This window comes from Ictidomys tridecemlineatus, chromosome X (genome assembly GCF_052094955.1).
Source record: "Ictidomys tridecemlineatus isolate mIctTri1 chromosome X, mIctTri1.hap1, whole genome shotgun sequence".
In the NCBI taxonomy this organism is placed as follows: Eukaryota; Metazoa; Chordata; class Mammalia; order Rodentia; family Sciuridae; genus Ictidomys; species Ictidomys tridecemlineatus.
The window spans coordinates 4,429,993-4,451,053 of NC_135493.1; the positions used below are offsets into that span (position 1 = coordinate 4,429,993).

A 21,061-nucleotide genomic window follows, 5' to 3' on the forward strand; every position below is an offset into this window, starting at 1 on the left:
TTCCCATGAGTATGCTTGGCCTGCTCCAATCTCACCTTACTGGTTTGTAAAGACTGCTTAACTTAGTTCTACCTGGAAGCCTGTAAATTCCACAAAGGTGGGACCATTTCTAGCTTTTTGTTAACTGGTATATCCTAAGCCAATAAATGTGGAGTACATTCACGGTTGCCATGTGGGTGGTGGGGTGGGGGAGCTCCTGCTATCTGTAGAGGCTCTGGGAGCCAGTAGCCCTAGAAATCATTAGAAATGGAAGGTCAGCCCAGCTCTGTGTGAATGTGCATGGGGGAGTGAATGGGCAGGGTCAGAATTCATGTTCTACTTAACTGACTTACAGACCACTCAAGTGCTTTTCAGAAACACAGATGGTAACTGCTTACTCAGAAGTGAAATCCTGCCCCACCCCTACATATGCATCCCTTGGCAGGTCCTTTTGGGAAAACTGACCTTAACTACTTACCTTGAAAATGGCTCATCTGCTGGCCCATGTACACGCTCCTCTGTTTAGGGGTTATTGCCATAAGACCTGATCTCTGTTTCTCTTGCTAAACAGAAGATGAAAAAGACACATTAGATTATAGCTGCTGAGAAATGTTAGTCTTGGGATCACTGCTTGGGGACCTAGGACTCGGCTTTGGTGCAGCAAAAGCATGAGTGAACACACCAACACACACTTGCATGCATGTCCCACCCTCCACAGCAAAGTTCCACAGGTATAAAGAAAAGTAGGATTCTGCGCCTGGGTTAAAAAACCAACTGCAACAGCATAGGATGGGGCAAGAGGCAGAAATCAGCAGCAGTGCACAGAGAAAAAGACTGAGGCAGTTTGAATGTCTATCTGTTCAGAATGGGTCAGCAGTGCGATGTGGTCACCAAAAGAACAAATGTAACATTAGGCTGCATTAATAGAAGCAGAGTATGTAGAAGGACGGAGGTGACAGTCCTATGCTACTTTGTGTTGGCTACACATGCCCAGTGTGGATAGAAATCTGGCCATGCCATTTTCAAGGACACCCAGACAAATTGGTTGCATTCAAAGGACACAGTGGCTTGGGCAGAGCAGATTCTGGCCTGTTTGGTGGTGGGTGTCCAGTCTCTGCAAGGCTGTCATGGGGAAAGGACCAAGGTTTATCTGGGTGGTCCCAGCATGAAGGCTGAATGATCAAATGGTCACATGGACACACTGAGTCCAAGAGTTGGTAGACACTGCCAATTTCGCTTCCTTTCCTGATTGGCTGCAGCACGGACAATTGGGAGGAGCTTCCTGTCTCCTTCTCAAAGTTGGCTGAGTGGGTGAGGGAGGAGTCAGGCTTTTGGGCTGCAGTGAAGCCCCTTACGTTCTATCAAGTAACACATTGTACTAGGGTTGGGGCAGGGGCAGATGAAAGTTTGAGGATGTGACCCAAGAAAAGGCAGGGGAGGGCAGAAAAGTGCAAAGGGAAGGATGTACAGAGAAAGCCCACCCAGGAGCATGAAAACCAGCAAATCAGTGTGGGATAGGCTCACAGACAAAGGAGAAAAACATGGCAGGGAGAGGATCAGAAGAAGGCCCAAGGCAGGAAAAGGCACAAATCACTAAGACCCTCAGCCAGCCAGGGCAAGGTGGTGACTGGGACCCACATCTGATTTCAGTCCACTGCTCAACCTGTGCTCACCTGCTGCCGTCTCTCTCCCTTTCTCCAGAAGCCTGCCTGTGAGTGCACTAACCAACATTTTCTCTCACCTGTGCCCCCCATGTGACAGAGGTCTCAACTGTGCAATAAGAGCTGCCTAGGCACTGCCTGCTTTCCTAGCAATAGGCTTCCCCAGGCAGCCCCTCTCTGCACTCAGTGGGGCTGGTGTGGGTGTAGGCAGGGCAGAGGGATGGCACTTTGGAATGTGCCCAGCTCTCAGGCCTGGCAGCAGTACCTGGCTTCAGCTCCTGGCAAAGCAGAAAGGACAAACACATGGCACTGGGAAGACTACACCAGGAGCGATTTCCCCAGCCTGGGCTTTGCTTTTCCATCCCATCCTTAGCCTGCTTCCTGTCCTGGCTCTTGTCTCCTCCCACAGCAGGGGCTGCTGGGATGTGGGTGGAGAGGGCTGTTTCTCGGCTGACCCATGGATCTGCCCTCTTCCTGCTAAAGCACTGGTTGGGCGGGGTGGGGTAGGTTAGCTTTTATGAGTGATCATTGTCTAGGGCACTTCGCACCCATTATTTCCTGTCATCTCAGAAAAAAATGCTCAGTGGGGTCAGAAGGCATGACTGCCCCAGGCCATAGCCTCTGGATGTGCCTGAGATGCTCAGGGTGGGTGGGCATTTCTGAAGGCAGCCCTTTCACTTATGTTCTTCTCATTGATTCTTAGATCAGCCTGAGGACAATTGGAATACATCCAGAGTCCCCAGCTTACTGATGTGACATGGGAGGCTCACAGAAGTTAAATGACTATCCAAAGCAACATGGAAAGGAAATGCAATGCTTCCTAACTGCAGACTCAAAGTCTATACCCACTGGCTGCCCCATCACTTTTATCTAATATCACAGTAGTACAGGGACCGGTGCAGATGGAGGTTAGAGAATGTGACCCAAGCAAAAGCACGGGAGGGCAGAAAAGTGCAAAGGGAAGGATGTACAGAGAAAGTCTTCCCAGGAGCTCAGAAAACAAGGAAAGCCTGAGCTGGGCAGGATTCAGAGAGTGGAGGCCCCTGCTCCCCTTGTACCATCTTTTGTATGAGAAAGTGCTTTACACTAAGTTTAGGATTATAGGGACAAAGGGGATACTAGAGCATCCAGAGTTTAAGGGGGGAATCTGGTCAGCTGCATAACTATACATACTGCCAAGGTCAAACAGTGCCCTTGCCCAGCCAGTAGTGCTGGCAGCTACTCTGTAGAAGCTCTGTGTCTGTGGGGACCCCCAGAAAGCTGGGGTCTTCCACCAGCTCTTCACCCTGCTAGGGTGTCCAGAGACACTGCCAGTCCTCTTCTCCCTGACAGAGGGGGCCTGGGCACTCTCTCCAGCCTTTCCAAGGAGTCTGCTTCCTTTGTTTTGCAGAGGGAGGCTCCGATCCTTTGTTCTGAATCAATGTGCTCCAAAGATAAGCCACAAGAAAACAGTTGTTGCCTTTTGACACTGACAATTAGAATCGTTGGAAAATGGAGAAAACAGGAAATGACAAATGGTTTCAGTGACCAGGAGGAAATGGTGGCTGAAAATTGCTGCTTAGTGACAGGACACTCACTTTCTGCCCTCTTGTAAAGGATGGCCCAGGTCGTGTGGCTTTTTATAAGCAAAGTTATGGAGACAGTCATCAAAGGACTAAATTTTGTAAGGCTGCGATTGTCATATACACTTGATCCTATTGTTCCCGGGACACTGATAAGTGAGCCCTGTGTGCCTCTCCCACAGTGGCCATCCTGATGGGCTAGGGCCAGCAGGAAGTCTCAGAGAACTAAGGCCTCCCCCTTCCTCTGTCTCACCTCTTCTCAGCCCTACTCAGCCAATTCACAGACAAGTCCTGGGCTGCCTTTCAGGAAGCTTCATGTTGATGCTCAGGAAGCTGTACAGCCCCACCAGTCTCTAGGGGCTCATAGAAGGGCTAATGCCTTAATTTGTGTGCCAAGCAGGAGCAAAAGGCAAAAGGCCAGGCCTAACCAAAGGCTGCCACTGCCTCCTGGCACCACTGAGCTCAGTACGGTGCCTGCCAATAGACTAGGCTGGGCACTGTACCAGCTTCACCCAGCAGCCACCACATGCTCATGTTTCTGTGCACCCCAGTACAATCACCTGGATGCTTCCTTCTCATCAGGGCAGAGGGAAAGTGATCTTAATAACAATTTAACCACCTAATCGGAAAAAGAAACTCTCCAATTGGGGGGAGTCAGAGGGCAGTAGGATCATATACAAAGACAGGTGCCCACAAAGGGTTCCTGAGTTTCAGCCTGATTCAGATTGAAGTCACTCACTCCACGATCCCCTAGAGGAAAGCATTCTGATTCAGAGAAATACAGCATGTCGATTGACAGAGGGAGGGAAGAGGAAGAGTGAGAGGGAAAAAAGTGGAAGAACAGGAGGGAGGGAGGAAGGGAGGGAGGGAGGGAGAGAGAGAGAGAGAGAGAGAGAGAGAGAGAGAGAGAGAGAGAGAGAGAAGAGGGAGGAGAAAAAAGGGGAGAGGGAAGAGAGGAGAAAGATTATTTTTCCCTCATAAAGGAATCCCCACCTGGTCTCCCCAATGAACACTGCTTGTGCCAGCAAAGGCACTCAGCTATGTGTCCCATAGGCTAATGAGCTCTAGCGTGGGTTTGTTTATTACTCCACAAGGAAGAGCACCTTCTTTTGTAGATTATTGAAGCAAGAATTGGCAACAACTCACTGGCCCTTGGGACTTTTCCTTTGAAATGACAGGAGGATGACATACTGCATGGGGATTCCCACATCACTGAGATCTGATTTCTGAGGGGTCCCATGCTCCCCCATGGATGGGCACTCCTGAGACCCATGGGCTCTGGCCAGCCAGGACCCATAGAGAGACACAATTTAGATATAGCTGCCAGAAGCCCAGTTTGGGGTGCTCTTATGCAAAAATTTCTTCTTGAGCATCTTTCAGAAACTGTGGGGGTTTCCTACAATGAATAGTAGGCAAGTGTTCATTGTTTACTAGGTTCCTCAACTCTCAGAGCCTGTGACTCAATTTCTCTAGAAGATAGGGAGTGATGAGTACCTATCAGGTCACTTCTCCCTGTGTATCACTGGGGCCATGACTTGGGATGGAACCTGCTTAACACCTGTGCTTGTGTATGGTCTTGGCTTCATGGCTTCCCCTGCCCAGAGTGTCATGAAAGGGACACAGGCCTCAATGACTCTAGGGTCTCTGGACTTAACTGTGCAAGTACGTGATGGGCTTACAGGGCAGCCTAGTCAGCCCCTCTGCCAGTCATTTGATGAACATAGGTCTGCTATGGACCAGGTTCTGTTTCCAGCATGGAGTTGGCACTGTGTATCTCCGCTCTTATGGAGCTTACAGTTGACAGGGAGGCTGACAAGACCCAAGTAAATCAGTCAAAGAGGATAATGTTCTACAGACAATATGCCAGGGTGAAGGGATGGTGGTAGAAGGTACTGGCAGAATCCCTGGGTAAGGCATGGGACCCTGAGGGGGAACTGGATCCTGACACACAGTTCCATATGCTTGGCAAAACCTACAGCAGCATTGGCCTTCTGGGGTCATTTTTTGCCCCTTTGGACAGTGGTGTAGGAGGTGGAACTCTCTCCCACAGAAAGAGCCCTTGGGTCCCAACCAGTTGGAAGCTATCATCAGGGGCTTCACAAAATAAATACTATCAAAAGCAAATGGCTGAACTCCATGTAGGTCCTTTTTTGCTACTTGACCTATGACTGTGTAAATTATTCTGAGTCCTCCTCCATCTTGGTGGTTCCAGGGCCACTTGGAGCCTGTCAAATGCTGGGATGATCCTTGGGCAGAGAAAACAAAATCTTTGTTATTTCTGTCTCAAACTCACAGGCTATTGTGACAAGTGCCGAGGACCCCCCTCAGTGTGGCCAACTTCTAAAATTCCTAGAGAAAATGTTGGAGCCACACATGTGCTCTGCCCTCTGCTACTCGGGCAGACAGATAATGAGGTGAGGTAAAGGAACTCTCCAGGCATGCTAGCTGGGATCCTCTCATTTGTGGCTTCTGAGGCCAGGGCAAGGCAGGATAGAGCAGGGTAGAAATGGCGACATTCCGAGTGGACGACATCTATATCCTTTTTCGCTAATTTTGTTTCCCTGGCACCTTTGGGCTGGACAATATTCTTCTGGTTTCATCTGAAGAGCGAACAGCTGAGGAGTACTGTGACTCTGAGGGAGAAAGAAATCAATAGCCCTTGAACGGAAAGCACTGCTTGTTCTTCCAGGCCAGGGCAGGCAGGATAAAGAGAACAAGGCTGGATGTACCAAAGCCGCATTTCCATTAAAGGCCAGAATCCCAGGAGGCCCTTTCAGCTTGATGGCCATCTTCTGATTACTATCACTTAGAAAATGCTCGTGTCTCCAGCTCTCTCTCTGCAGATAGGGCAGACATCCTGTGCACATTGATATTTCATGCACCAGAATAACAACTCCAAGATCCAAATGAAATTCTCTGCAAAAGCTGGTATGCATCATCTTGCTGTCATGACTGTTAATGTGACTCTTTGGGGCATGTAAGCCAGCCATTCTTTCTAGACTCTAGAGGTTGATTCAAACTCTCAGCCATCTTGGGATAGGCTTGGCTTGGATGCCTTCTCCCTTCCCTCCTGGACTGCCAGGCCTTCAGTGGGTTCAGAGAATACCATGCGGTGCAGAACCCACAGCAGATTGCTGGCAGGAGAGGCGGTTCCTGAGCCCCCACTTGGTATCAAACAGGCAGTCATCTGGTAGGGTGATTTGGAAGCACAGAAGTACAACCCCTACTCCCCTTGGGCTCCCAGTCTGGCAGCAGGGACAGGCAGGCAGGAAAGGAAATGGAATGCCAGAAGGTGTCCAGAAGAGGGAGAGAGAAACTGCACCCTGGGCAATCCCCCATTTGTTTCCCTGCAGGTGAGGCCAAGATACCTGGAGAATTCTGCTTGCTTGGGCTAGAGAAAAAGGAAGGCCAGAAAGGACTACAAATCCCTCAGAGGCATACAGAGCTTTATGAGTTGCCTTCAGAGCTGTCACCTCCTGTGTTCCTCCCAAATAACCCCGTGAGGCAGGCGGGCAGGCTGAGCGGGTGGCTGTGCCCCAGTTGACAGATGAGGAAAGCGAGGCTTGAGGAGAAGTGACTTACCTGCGGCATCGCAGCTAGGCAGTAGTGGAGCAGGCACCTGCCTCCAGTCCTTCGGATCCCAGCCGCCCCAGGGCGCTGCCTCTGAGGTGCTGTACGAGGAGGTGACTCTGGCCAGCTCATGAGCAAAGGAGCTGCCGGGCAGGAAGGACTCACTCCCCAGGGCCTGGCAGGATGGGGGCTGACGCCCGAGGCTGACCTGAGGGGGCCTGGCTTCCCCAAGCTTGCAGGCTTTGTCTACATGGGTCTACAACAACCGATTGAACAATCCATCAGCTGCTTGACTAGGAAAAGTTTCCGACTGATTTTTGTCATTGTTCTGACCTCCTACTTGGGTGGTTTGGGTGTTGTGGTTATATACACCAACTGGTTTGGGGAAGCAAAACCAAATAGCTTTGTGGTCTTAGCTTGTCTTGGGTCACAGACTCCTTTGAGAATCAGTTAAAGGCTATAGTCTCTCACCACAGAAAATGCTCCCGTAGTGTCTCCCCCTTCCTTCCCAGAGCATCCATATTTTACATATAATTTTAGGGGTCTTCTGGACCACTTAATGCCCATCCATGGATTTTGAGCAATTACTATCTTGTGGAAAGCTGGAATAAAGCTACATCAGATACCTGGTTCATGGATCAAACCCCTCCCCACCCTGCCCCACCCTCACCCTCACAACAGAGCACACAACTCCAACTGGTTTGTAGTTCTGTGCAGGTAGACATGCTGCGGGGTCTGAAAAACCAAATGGTGAGTGTGAAACCAGTCAAGTGTACACCTCCCAACAGTCAAAACCCAAACTTGTCTGTGCCAGGGCCTCAAGGTTTCAGGATTGGATGGATAGAAGCTCCCTTTCCATTAAGCTTTAGAAGGGAGGCATGACACCAGCATTGAATGTATGACCCAATTCCTTCAGCAGAAGCAATTAAAATAACCTTCTACTTGATATCTATGTCAGCAAAAGCTTCAAAACTTAGATGAGTGGACGAGCCAGACTTTTACACCCTGACGAGCAAGCCAAGTGTTTAACAGCAGTGGTGTCCAAGAGGACTGGGCCAAAGACTGCATGATGACAACTCGTTGTTTTTCCCTGAAGCAGCATCTTCATTCTCCTATGTTTAATACTGAGCTGCAAGTGATCAACTGGGTCCAAGAAACAGTCCAGTGGAAAGAAAAACACCTCTCACATCTAAGCTAAACACTTACGAAGCACCTACTATGAGCAAGTCTTTCCAATGCATGATAGTCCAGTAGATGTTTCAATATATTATTTGAAAAAAAGCAATAAAAATTGCCACTGCCATGAAATTTACTGAGCATTTTCTATACTCTAGGATTAACCCAAGTGCTTGCAATATTTGGTCTTATTCAATTCTTATAAACAGTTGTCTCTGAAGTAGGGACTAATTACAGTCCTTACTATATGGATGAAGGCACTGAGGCCCAGAGATGTTAACTATGTTGCCCAAAGTTACACAGCTAGCTAGAAGTAGAGCAGGATGCAGACCTAGGTATGCCTCAGTCCAAAACCCACACATACGCGTTCAGGCACGAACATGGTATATAGAAAGCAAGTTTTGAAATGGAGAAATTGTCTCAATGTACTATTAAGAAAAACACAGGCAAAGTATTACAAGGGAGAGGCTCCACACAAATACTTAAGAGCAAGTTATAAATATTTAAAAATAGGCATTAGAAGACAACCTAACTACCTGAAGAGTTTTAGAGATGACACATTCTCATCCAAAAATAAATGAATAAACAAAAAACAAAAACAAAAACAACTCTACCCAAAGCCAAAAATAAAGCTAAAAAGAACACAAATTAGGCTTAGCAAGTGAACTCAATGTACTCGTGAAAAAGACTTCTTTGCCATTCTGATGGTGTTAATACCAACTATAGAGAACTCAGGTCCTCTCCCATTGGGATGATTCATTAGCACAGAGCTGGGCTCACTGGCCATGTGTAGCTTTATTTCATCAAGCTCCAATTTGTCCTTGGGGCAAGGTCATCTAGGTGGAATAAGTGCAGAAACATGCTTTCTACAACTCACAATCCTTTATTCCTGAACTTCTAGTTCCTTGATGATTCCGAACAATATTTTACAGCCGTATTGGTTTTTAAAACCCCAATATACAAATATTCTTAGGTTCTGATGACTTGCCTGCTCCATGATGACACATTCTAAAAGCAATGCATGGGGCTTATTTGGAGAGATTGAAAGCTTTTTAAGCTTTTGCTCAGGAATCTCTGGTAGCTTCATGTACTTGCAAGATATTAGTGATGGGTCAAGAAACAGGATCCCCAACAGCATTAGCATAGTTTGCAGTGCCTCAGTAGTCCATCACGCAGAAAAAAATGCAGATGGCACATGGAAGTGTTCATCAGCAGAAGCCCCAACAGTGTGGGAACAATCAAGAGTGGGCCTGGAGCCACTCATTCAAGTGAAGCAGGATGGGATCAGGCACTACCGATGCAATCCCCAGTTTTAGAAAAATGGAATAAAGAAAATACGAGGCCTTATGAGTGTCTGTCCCAAAGACAGAGATGGATTTACCAAAGTTAATTATGTTTAGAAACCTTTAGAAGTTACAATGTTCTTAACAACCTTTTATTTTGGTTATACACTTATAGGATATGTGATAAGTAGTTTCCTTTTCTAATTAAATAAAAGGCAGAAAACATGCCCATCAGCCATAAAGCTCTCACTTGGTCAGAGTCAAGATCAAATGACATTTCTTTTCTGATGGCAACTAGCTCAAAGTCACATGATAGGTAAGTGACAGAGCTAAAAGCTGAACCTGGGTCTGACTTTCAAAAAAGCCAGGCTTTTAGTCACAAACACTAAAGGTAGTTGAAGATGAAGCAGTGTTCAAAGAAAAACCCTTAGGCTTATGCATATTCCCTACCCCAATTTTCCCAGCCTCAAGTTCCCCAAGTGCCACCTTGCTGGGTACAGTAAGTACTGCTGATAGGCCCTAGGGTTCCTGAGAAGCCATACAACTAACTGACACATTCTAGCAACCAAGGAAGGGAGTGGCAGGATTTCCTTTGGAGACTTCCGGATTTAGACAGCAGATTTAATGCATGCATTTTAATTCATTCCTTCTCAAAGTCCCATTAGAACTACAGCAAAGGTTTATATTTTGCCTTGTTTTTAAAGAAAAAATCCCACCAGGATAGGGAGTGTAGAAGAGGAGATAGCACCATAATTTAAGAAGAAGCTATATAGTACATACACTTAGCTAGGCATGGTGGCATATACCTGTAGTTCCAGCTACTACGGAGACTGAGACAGAGGAACTGCTAAAGCTCAGGAGTTGGAGGCCATCCTGGGAAACACAGTGAGGCCCCATCCCCAAAGAAAAATGTCAACAGAGCAGGCTTCACTGACGACATTGCCCCATGGAAGCAAAATCACCAGTGGGTAGAACAGAAAGCTGAAAAGAAACTTGATCTCTATGGCAGAATCTTCATCAAGCTCAGAAATAGAAGCCTCAGATTGTCTCTGGAAATGGAAGGTGAAGTGGAAAGGGGTGGTGGCCAATGTAATAGGGGTTGGTAAAAGTTTAGGAAGCAGGTAGATCTCTGAATCCCCTCCTGACTCCGTCCCTGGGCAATCATCTCTCCCTAACTCTGGTGGAGATGAGAGATCTGATTTGACTTTTGCTGGTGAATATCCACTCTGCTTTACAGGTGCTACTGCCTGGATAAACTGAGGACTGTCACTTCCCCCCATGGAGATGTTTTGCATTGGCCTACACCTGATAGCTGAAGGAATTGAAGACAGCCTATGATGAGCATGAAAGCAAAACCCAGAAGTGGCCCAATACCTCTAACTGTATTTATTTTTTATGTATATAGCACCATGTCTAGAACTCTGCCAGGCATCCTGATGGTGGTGGACTTTGTACATTCCCAGGTACATGGTGCCTTTAGCCACTTACTTCTCTAAGAGACAGTCTGGGGGTGGATAGTCAGAGGCAGCTTAGCTTTCCTTCTTCTAGAAGCCTTGTACCCTAGGTTGTGTTTGTCACTCATTTTTCCAAAACAAAGCTATTGCATGTTTAAGAGTCCACTTATAAGTGATGAAGCTACATAGAAAATAAAGAGAATGATGATGTTAGAATGAGGATAGTGGCTATCTCCATGACAGGAAGCTGTGGCAGAAGGGGCGTACAAAGTTCTACTTGGTGGTTGTCAACATTCTATTTCTGTACCTGATCAGTGCTAGCATGAGTCTTCACTTTTCACTCTGTCACAATGTACATATTAACCTTCCAGACTTTTCTGTATCTGTTATATTTCCCAGTAATGGGGAAAGGCTGTATACACAGGTTAATACCAACAATGTTATATACATTTCTGTATAGAAAAAGTTAGTGAAATACTATATTCCAACATGTTCACAATAGTTGTCCCTAGGTTATTTATATATTCATGTTTGTGTTTATATATTTTACATGAAGTTTGTTTTCTGCATTTTTTCAAGTTGAGTACAAAAAGCATATATTACTCTAGTAATCAGAAAGTCATAAATGTATTCTGAAAAGACAAGGTCCTTATGTAAAACTGAAACTAATAACGATCAACAAAATTGTGGAGACAAGTCATCTGTGGAAGTCTATGCAGAAAACAACTACCTAATGCATTTGGACTAAGCACAAGGACTAAGATGAGCTCAAAGCTCCTTGGAATCTTCTAGGGTGTATTTCTATAGTCAGCACTGGGAAGTCAGTATGGGTGTTATCTCTGGAAATAGGGAGGATACCTGGGGATTTCTCAGCTATTGGATGTATTATTTCTTGATGTGGTTGATGGGTTACGTGAGTGTTAGCTTTAGTATTACATGCTTTATAGTTTCTTCTGTATATATAGTATATACTCCAAAATAGATTCCCTTGAGAGAAAATCAGGAATTGTGATAACAGAAAATATGATGCTATGTAAAAGAAGCAACCCAAGTTTATGTAAAAGCACCATTCCTTTGGAAAAGTTTATTTTGGAATTTGGGGCTTATTGATGTGTTTTTGTGTTACAAATCATAGCTCTTTTTGGAGCTGCTTTAGGCACAGGGAATTGGGATGGGTCAAGGTTGCAGTGCCCTGACTCAGTGCACTCTTGGTAGGTTTAGAGCTTGCAGATGTCAGCTGTCTTGAGATCTTGTCAGGGATGCCAACCCTTTCAGGGTTTAGGATTTGGGTCCTGTCTTCTTCCCTAGGTTTGTCCACATAGACAACTCAAACTACCCCATGGTTTGCTGCTACTCTTCTCTGGTGGCCACCTATCTAGTCACTGAATCCATCGGCACCATAAAAAGACTATTCACCATGATCAAATGGATTCATCCCAAGGATGCAAGCAGGGTTCAATATATGCAAACAAATGCACAAACGTGATCTACTATGTCAACAGAATGGACAGAAACAATATGGTCATCCCAATTGATGTATAAAAAGTTTTTAATAAAATTCAACATCCCTTCATGATAATATGCTGAACAAATTGGGTATATAAGGAATATACCTTAACATAATAAAGCCTATTTATAATAAACCAACAGCTAACAATATACTAAATGGAGGAAAAAGTAAAAGCTTTTACTCTAAGATATGGAATGAGACTAGGATGCTTACTTCCACCACTTTTATTCAACATAGTGTTGGACGTCTTGAAACCCCAAACACTCCACCAAAAAAGACCCATTAGAACTAATAAATGAACTCAGCATGGTTGTAGGATACAAAATCCTACATACAAAAATTAGTGGTATTGCTCTATACTGATAGAAAATTACCTAAAATAGAAATCAAGAAGCCAATCCCATTTATAATAACTATAAAAGTAACAGACTACCTAGAAATAATTAACCAGAGAGGGGAAAAGTATCTACAATAAAATTTATAAATCATTGATGAAAGAAATTAAAGAGGTCACAAAATGTAGAACTATATCTGGTGTTCATGATTGGAAGAATCCATTGTTAAAAACATCCATACTATCCAAAGAGATCTCAATGCAATACTTGTGAAAATATCAATGATATTCTTTGCAGAACCAGGGAAAACAATTCTAAAATTTATATGGAACTACTACCAAACAAACAAAATCATGCCAAAGTCATCTTGAGCAAAAAGAAGAAAGTAGGAAGCATTATACAATTTCACTTCAAAACATTCTACAAATCCTTAATAACCAAAGCAGCATGATATTGGCAAAAAATGGACACATAACCAATGGAATGGAACAGTCCAGAAGTAAACCTATGAATCTACAGCCAACTGTTTTTAACAAACATGTTAAGAACATGCATTAGAGAAGAGAGTCTTCTCAATAAATGGTGCTGGGAAAATTGGATATACAGATTCAGAAAAATGAATCTAGACTCCTGTAGGTCACCATTTATAAAAATAATCAAGGGTCTAGGGTATAGCTCAGTGGTAAAGCAATTGCTAAGCATATGTGAGACTCTGAATCAGATTCTGAGAACCACACACACAAAAGAATTAAAAATGAATTAAAGACTTAAATGTAAGATCTGAGATGATGACACTATTAGAAGAAAACAGTGGATATGCTTTAGGACTTTGGAATGGACAAGAATATTTTTTTTTTTGAGAAGGCTCCAAAAGCACAGAAAACAAAAGTAAAAATAGACAAATTGAATTAAATCAAACTGAAAAGCTTCAACACAGCGAAGTAAACAATCAACACACAGTGAAGTGTCACTGGGCGCGGTAGTGCATACCTGTGATCCCAGTGGCTCAGGAGGCTGAGGCAGGAGGATCCCAAGTTTAAAGCCATCCTCAGCAACTTAGCGAGGCCCTGAGCAACTCAATGAGAACCTATCATCTCAAAAAATCAAAAAAATATATATATAACATGGCTTGAAATATGGCTCTGTAGTAAAGTGTCTCTGGATTCAATCCCTGATACTGAAAGCAAAAACAAAAACAAAACAACTAAAACAAACAAACAAAAAAATCCAGCGAAGTGTCAATGTACAGAATGGGAGAAAATATTTGTAAACTATATCTGACAAGGGGTTGATATCCAGAATATACCAGAAATTTCAAAAACTCAAAAACAAAGATAAGCCTAAAAGGAGCAAAAGATATAGACATTTCTCAAAAGAAGACATAAAATATGACCAAGTATATGAAAAATGTTAAACGTCATTAATCATAAGAGATATGATTGGGGTGGCATCTTACCCCAGAATGGCTCTTATCAAAGAGACTAAAGATAACTAACTGGCAAAGATGTGGAGAAAAGGGAACTCTTGTACACTGTGGGTGCAAATGTAAATTAGAACAGCCAATACAGAACACAGAATACAGTTCCTCAAAAAATTGAAAATAGAACTACCATATGATCTGGCAATTCCATAATAGGGTTTATATCCAAAGGAAATGAAATCATTAGGTTGAAGATACATCTATACTCCCATGTTCATTGCTGCACTATGCACAATGACCAATAAGTGGAAATAACCCACGTCCACTACTGGATGAATGGACAAAGAAAATGTGGTACATATACACCATTCAGTCATATAAAAAGAATGAGATGCTAGAATTTGCAGCAACATGGATGGGATTGGAGATCATTATGTTAAGTGATAGAAGCCAGGCACAGTTATCACATAGTCTCACTTGTATGTGGAATCTAAAAAAGTTAATCCCATAGAAGTGGGGAGTAGAATGGTAGTTCTGGGGAAAGTGGCAGGGTGGGAAGAGGTTGATCAATGGCACTAATTTACAGTTAGAGAAGATCAAGAAGCTCTGGTGTGCTATTGCACAGTATGATGACTAGAGATAATAATAATGCAAATAATTTTCAAAAATCTAAAAAGGATTGAGTGTTCACCATAAAAATGATAAATTTTACAGAGATAAATATGTAAACAACCTGATTTATATAAATATATACATAAATAAACCTGATTTAAACATTGCACAATGTCTACATGTGCTGAAACATTACATGGTACTCCATTAATATGTGCAATTTTATGCATCAGTTAAAATATTTGAAACATTGAAAAATAAGAAACTGAATATCCTATGTGATGTTATTAGGAGGTGGGGTCTTTTGGAAGTGATTAGGTATGAGGGTAGAACTCACATGAATGAGAACTAGTGTCCTGATAAAAGAGGCTTAGGGAGTCTGTTTATCCCTTCTATCATATGAGGACACATGGCACTTCCAGCTTCCAGCTGTGAGAAACAATTTTTTGTTGTTTTGAAGCCACCGTCTTTGGAATTCCATTATAGCAGCCTGAACTGACAATGAGCACACAAGGAGAGCTCATCTGTCTCCTCCCTTAAGCACTTGACTCACAGCTAACTAAGTTGATTTCTGTCTAAGTTCTATATGGTTTCTAAAGATTTCTTAGGCTACATATCCTTTTCTGTTATTCTCTTTCCTCATTTCAATCAAAAATTGGTTGTTTAAAAAAGGACAATTCAAGTCATGGGATTCCTTCCACACCTCATAAGAAGCCCACTCTCCCAGAGTTATGGAGAAGAGGGGTTTAGGGGAGTCCTCTTGAGTATCTACACTGGCTGAGTTGCAGATTCTGCCCTGCAGAGGAGGTTCTGGTCTCCGATCATGCAACTCTCTATTCTTCATGAGGGAGGAAGGGCTAGCTCTGGGAACCAAAAGGCAGGCTCATATATAACCTGCCACTATGCCTGAGAAAACAGACTTTTCTAATATATTGAGTATCTAGTGACAATGGGATCCATCAGTTACAATAAACTTAGGTTCAGCCTTCAAAGTCAACATATATGGGATATAATTTTACTTAGGTTGTGGAGTTTATTATCTACCATCACTAAAGAAATTATTCAAAATTTTTAGTTTGATTTGATTTAATAATAAAATTTTATATATACAGCACGGATTTTATATAGACAGCAACTGGTGATTAACTATAAAGAGTATCAGTTCATACCCTATTCCCAGATTTAAAATTGTCTGCAGATGCAGTCAAGTTTCAGAACACATGAACCTGACTCTGAGCCAGAAGTCAGGAGACTCAGGCTGTGACTTGGGACCAGTCATTCCACAGTGAAACAGACTGAATGTGGGAGCCCCTCTAAAACTAGGCAGTTTCTCCTGCTGCGAGTAAAGGCTCAGAGGCAGCCACCTGACCTGGGAGAAGGCTGTCCTCTCCAGCAGACTGTCTAGAACAGACTAAAAAAATCTGTGCATATGTGTGTGTGTGTGTGTACATATATATGTCTCCTGCCTTTTGTCTCACTTTGCCATCTGACTCCTCTAAAACCATTAGCTCAGTCTTCTACTATTTCTATCTTAAAGCTGGCTTGGAATAAAACCTATTTTCCTAACAATTTCACTCTTAGTATTTCTGTATCAGCAAAAGGGCCCCCACCCTTACCCACTTGCAGGAATTAGTGCCACAAAGTAACATTTTTTTAAGTCACAACATGGCCTTCATTGTCTCTCTTTAAATCAAGAGTACCTCAACCTTGGTGGGCCTTACCTCCCTCCTTCAAGCACTTAGCACTCCTCTAAGACCTTGCTCTACCTTCTGCCTTCCTTCAAGGCTACCTTGGAATGAGACCTATTTTCCTACCTATTTGTGGAGTAGCAAGCTATAAAGCCTAGTTTCTTCCTTGGCCTCTAGGTAATAACTGCTGGAATCCCATTTCCCCAGAGGGAAAATGTGGGATTTATCTAGATAAGCTCTTCAGGCCCTGTGGTGTTGGGAGAGTTTGGGGCGTTAACCTTCCTGAATTCCTAAGGTATCCTTCATTTTCAGCCCCACTTGTCAAAATTAGATTATAAACCAAAGCAAGAACTCCAAGTTGTCTGCAGCTATTCACAAGGTAGAGTTGGGTGTGTCCCATTTATAAAATATTGTGTTCTAAGTCAGTGTTAGATCTCAGAGTCCTAAATGACAGAATTTGAAGAAAGAATAGGGATGATCTGCATCAGAGGTTCTCAAAGAGGGGGACCTTGGAGCAGTGGCAGCAGCACCCCTTAGAAACCTGTTAGAAATTCCCAGGACCCCTGCAGAACCTATGGAATCAGACACTCTGGGGGCAGAACCCAGTAATGTGCATTTAAACAAGTTCTCTGGAATATACTCCAATGTGACATAATGTGATTTCCTCCAGCCCTCTCATTATACAGAACAGAAGTCAGGGTCTCAAAGAAGCAAGAATCACGTGACTCTCTGCCACCCCTGTGTGGCAGAATATGACATGGACAATGGATTGGTGACCACTCTCTGTTGCTTTTAAATCCCCCCTTTCCAAATTGGAAGGTTTTCTTTCTTTCTTTTTTTTCTGTACTCCTGCTCTTTCTCTGCCCAGGTAAGTACAATGACCAGGGAATCACTGAAGGTGAAGAGAAAGCCACATAGTGACCCAATTGTGAGGATGGTGTATCTCTCAGGGTTTCAAGTTTGGAGCTGGAGCTCTTCAGAGAAGAGTAAATAGGATTTCTATAGGAGAGAGAGAGTTTTGGGAGGTATGTGCAAGGAAGATAGAGTGTATGGATGAGGAGGAGCAAGGATACACCTGCAGTAGTGAATACTGTTGGTGGTCTGGCCAACACTGAATTATTCTCTTGATGACTTCCCCCGTTTTCATTCAGGTAGCCTTACTTGTCCTATGCCACCTATATGCTTTGGTTAACCTGCCTTTACTTAAGGTCCTAGAGATGGGCACTTAGCATCACTGACATGAATTTGAGCACAGTAAGTATGTGATCAGTACAAGTTAGTAAGCTCAGAAGTCCCCAGAGACTTCGGGGAAAGAAGCCTCCTTTGCTCTTCCAGCAGAGAGACTAGAAGCAATGCCTGCTTTCTGAATGGGGACAGGAATTGTTGGCTGTTATCATGTGCCCACAAGGGGGAGCCAGCTACAGGATGAGGCCCATGCTATGTAAGGCAGAGCTAGCCAGAAAGAAACAGCTTCTGGTGACTGCTGAGCTAAACCCTGAAGTCTGTCCAACTGCTAGACTTTCACTTTCCTGGGGTTAGTAAGCACCCTTTATTCAACCTAGTGTGAACTGGGTTTTCTGCTATGAACTGGGTTGTCTGCTACGGGCAACTGAACACATTCTAACTGATAAAGAATCTAGCCTGGCCCCTCGCACCTCTGAGTTCATGATCTCTGCACTATGCCTTTAGCCTCACATTAGAGTGAACTTCATTTCTAATGATGAAGCTTGGGACTGTTTAACTCTGCTGAGCCCTGAGTCATGTTTCTTTATCCATAGACAAGGCCACCTAAAGACAAAACTAATATACTTGAATTGTCCAGCGTGCTGTAGCAAACCCATCTAGTACAGATCAAATATTGCAATCTTAGGCTTTTCATTCAGATCTCAAGTGTGGTACTCAAGCTCTTAAATATGCATTAGTTGAATGTGATGCACATTTTAGAAGAAATAGTTTAGCTTAACATTAAGAATGTCTGGATCATATTCAAGTTCGACGCAAACATGAATATGTACTTTGTGGGTTTCTATAAAGAAAATAATTGATGATTCAAACTGGAATTCATCTATAGAAAATAGGCAGTGCTAGCTCCTAAAAGCAATTATTGGCACCAAGCTGCTGAATTTTTAAATCCTTTGAAAAGTCTTAGGATACACCAGAAAGTCAAGATTTGATTTCAGAGGTAATAACTAAACAAAAAACCTAAAAGCCTGTAAAAGGTGTTGCTGAGTAGGATGCTGATGGTTCTAGAAACAATTGTGAGGGTTGGCTCATTCTCTTTCTCTGTAGTCCAATATTATATCAAAAATTTTGTGTATAGGATGGTGAGAAATAGAAACAAATGATGTATGGGACTATAGAGAAAGCTTATAAACCTCAGTGGGGGGTAGTTATGAATTGGAGTTGGCATGAACAATGGGCTTAGGCAGGGAAGATGGGGGATGTGGCTATCACCCTTGTAAGTGGATCATAGGAGGGCAGGAACAAAGCAGAATGTTTGGAACATGGGAAGAGAACCTCTTGCTCTCTTCTCCACTGGGCCAAATGCATCTGGAGAATTTTTGGTCCATCCAGTAGAGTCTTGCTCATCCAGAGGGCTTCATGTCAATGCCCTGGGCACAGTTCAGAAGCAGGAAGTAAGGATATGGGCAAAAAATTGGGTGGGAATAGAGACTCAGTAGAAATATTAGAGTTGTCTTCAAATCTGTGAAGTGCTTTTAAGACTTGTTGGGCATATAGGACTAGAATGTTGACCAACCTCAAGATCATGCAATTCTTTTAAAAAAATGAGGCTCAGATCAAGATGCTAAAATCTAAATTGAATGTCAATCTACCTCTGACAAGTCACAAAAAGATTTATTGCTTGTAGCAGGGCCTTGGTAGGACCTTGTAAATTCCTAAGGCTAAGACATTATTTCAAAAGCAGACTAATATAGTCTTTCAACAGATGAATCCTTAGCTATAATCTTGCCTTTTGCAGTGTGGGGTAACCCCTGGGTTTGGAAAAGCAGCACTTCTCAGCAGCTTCTGAAGAAAGAGGCAGGTAGAACAGATCCCCAAGAATCCAGAAGGAATTGACATTGCCAAGGCTATTGCCAGAGGCTGGTCTTTCAACCTCATTCTGCTCCTTTGATCTGTATTAATCTTGAACTATAGTTATTAATAGAGTAATAAAAGAAATCAGGAGACCTTTCCAGGTAGAGTCATATGGGAGAGAATCTCCTTGTGATGTAATTGTTCTGCTAAAGAAAACTCTTCTACATCAAAACTAATAAAGAAAATCGAAGAAACTACCAATATAGCTGTCAAAATGCTAAAAACAAAACCCAAAAGAGAGAATCTCCATAAGTAAACTAGGATCTGTACTCACAAACTAAGAAAATAAAATAATAAATTTTCAAAATAGTTGTGGGAGCTTGCTATAATTTGGAAATTCAATGTACCCCAAAGGCCCATGTGTTATAGGCTTGGTAACCAGTCTATTGGCAGGTGGCAAAACCTTTAGGAGGTAGGGCCTTGTGGGAGGAAATGAGGCCACTGGGGGCATGTCCTTGAAGGGGATATTAGAATCCTAGCTTCTTATTCTTCCTTCTTTTTCTTCCCAGCTGCCATGAGGTAACATGGCACCCCTATGGTGTTCTGCCTTGCCACAAGCACAAAAGCAACAGAGCCAACAGGAAACTTTTCTCCTTTTAACTTGATTATCTCAGTACTTTGTTATACCAATGGAAAGGTAACAGAGCTTAATTCGAATGCAGTCAAGTGTTCTTATAAGTTACATTTTAAGTGTAATATATGATGAACAGCCTTCAAAACATGCCCACTTGATCCTTTGCTCATCAAAAAGAAACAGCAGAGTTATCAACACACTGTAAGTAGAGACCACTCACTGCTCACATGACTGACTGCAATTGAATGAGTGTAAGTGCTGCCCAAGAGTGTTATGAACAAATCTTAACTGGGAAAAAGCAATGAAATTGAATGGTCTGAATTTCTAAGCTAGCTTTTTTTTTTCCTTATCATGTGTGGCTGTCATTGTGGTATGTGAAACGGCAGCCAGAAGTCTTGTTTTGTCCTTGTAAATTGTATTAAATGATGACAGCAGCAGCAGAAGCAGCAACAACAACAATAGAACACCCAGTACAAATTATCACTGGAAGTATAAAGCTCTGCATTTTTTGGAAGTTGAAGAAATACATGTATTTGGACATTGCACACTTGCTGTAGAATGACAAGAAACCCAACTGGACCAGAAAAGAAATCATACTATAGGCAGTGGCCCTACATTTAGAGGCCAACTTCTCCCTTCTCCTCAGCTTGAGACTACACAGGTTCATTAGGCTCCTAAGCTGTGAAGACACAGTTTCTATGAATAATTACCCTTAAACATGCAAAAGTTTCCAGAACCTAACATTTTATAAAGGCTGGAACTCATTTATTCACCCCTACATTTTTCTGCTCATTCATTCAAAGGGTCCTTCAGCTCACATTTACAGAGTTAGTAAGACATCTTCCTGTGACTGAGGAACTTACTACCAAGTGGGGTAGCAGATAAGACACAACCAGTTAAGAAGTTCACGCCACCAAACCCTGAGAGGCAGAAAGCAAAGGCCTTGTGAGCTTGGGTGTGAGTAGTGACATAAAAACCAGGTATACAACTTTCCCCAAGTCATTTGGTCAGGGTTCTCACTTCCTACTTATATGCCAGTGTCATAGCCCTTAAGAGCTGGCTGTCACAAGGCTGAGAGACTTAACATTTTCCAGCACTTTGTTCCAAGTACCAGTACTTATTCCAGAGGGACAGTTTGCAC

At 43.2% G+C, this 21,061-nt stretch overlaps 1 protein-coding gene across 2 annotated transcripts in view; it reads right to left on the minus strand.

Moving 5' to 3' along the window:
- Mamld1 (mastermind like domain containing 1) overlaps positions 1-21,061 on the minus strand; it is a 99,204-nt gene that overhangs the window by 2,558 nt on the left and 75,585 nt on the right. The window contains exons 4-5 of one of the 2 annotated variants that reach the window (XM_013364350.4): positions 6,785-7,028; positions 458-542 (exon numbers count right to left, since the gene is read on the minus strand). In XM_013364350.4, the coding sequence (XP_013219804.2) occupies positions 502-542; positions 6,785-7,028 (285 nt within the window). In that variant the 3' untranslated portion in view covers positions 458-501. The remainder of the gene's footprint in view (positions 1-457; positions 543-6,784; positions 7,029-21,061) is intronic. The other variant, XM_021735425.3, reaches the window with a different exon arrangement.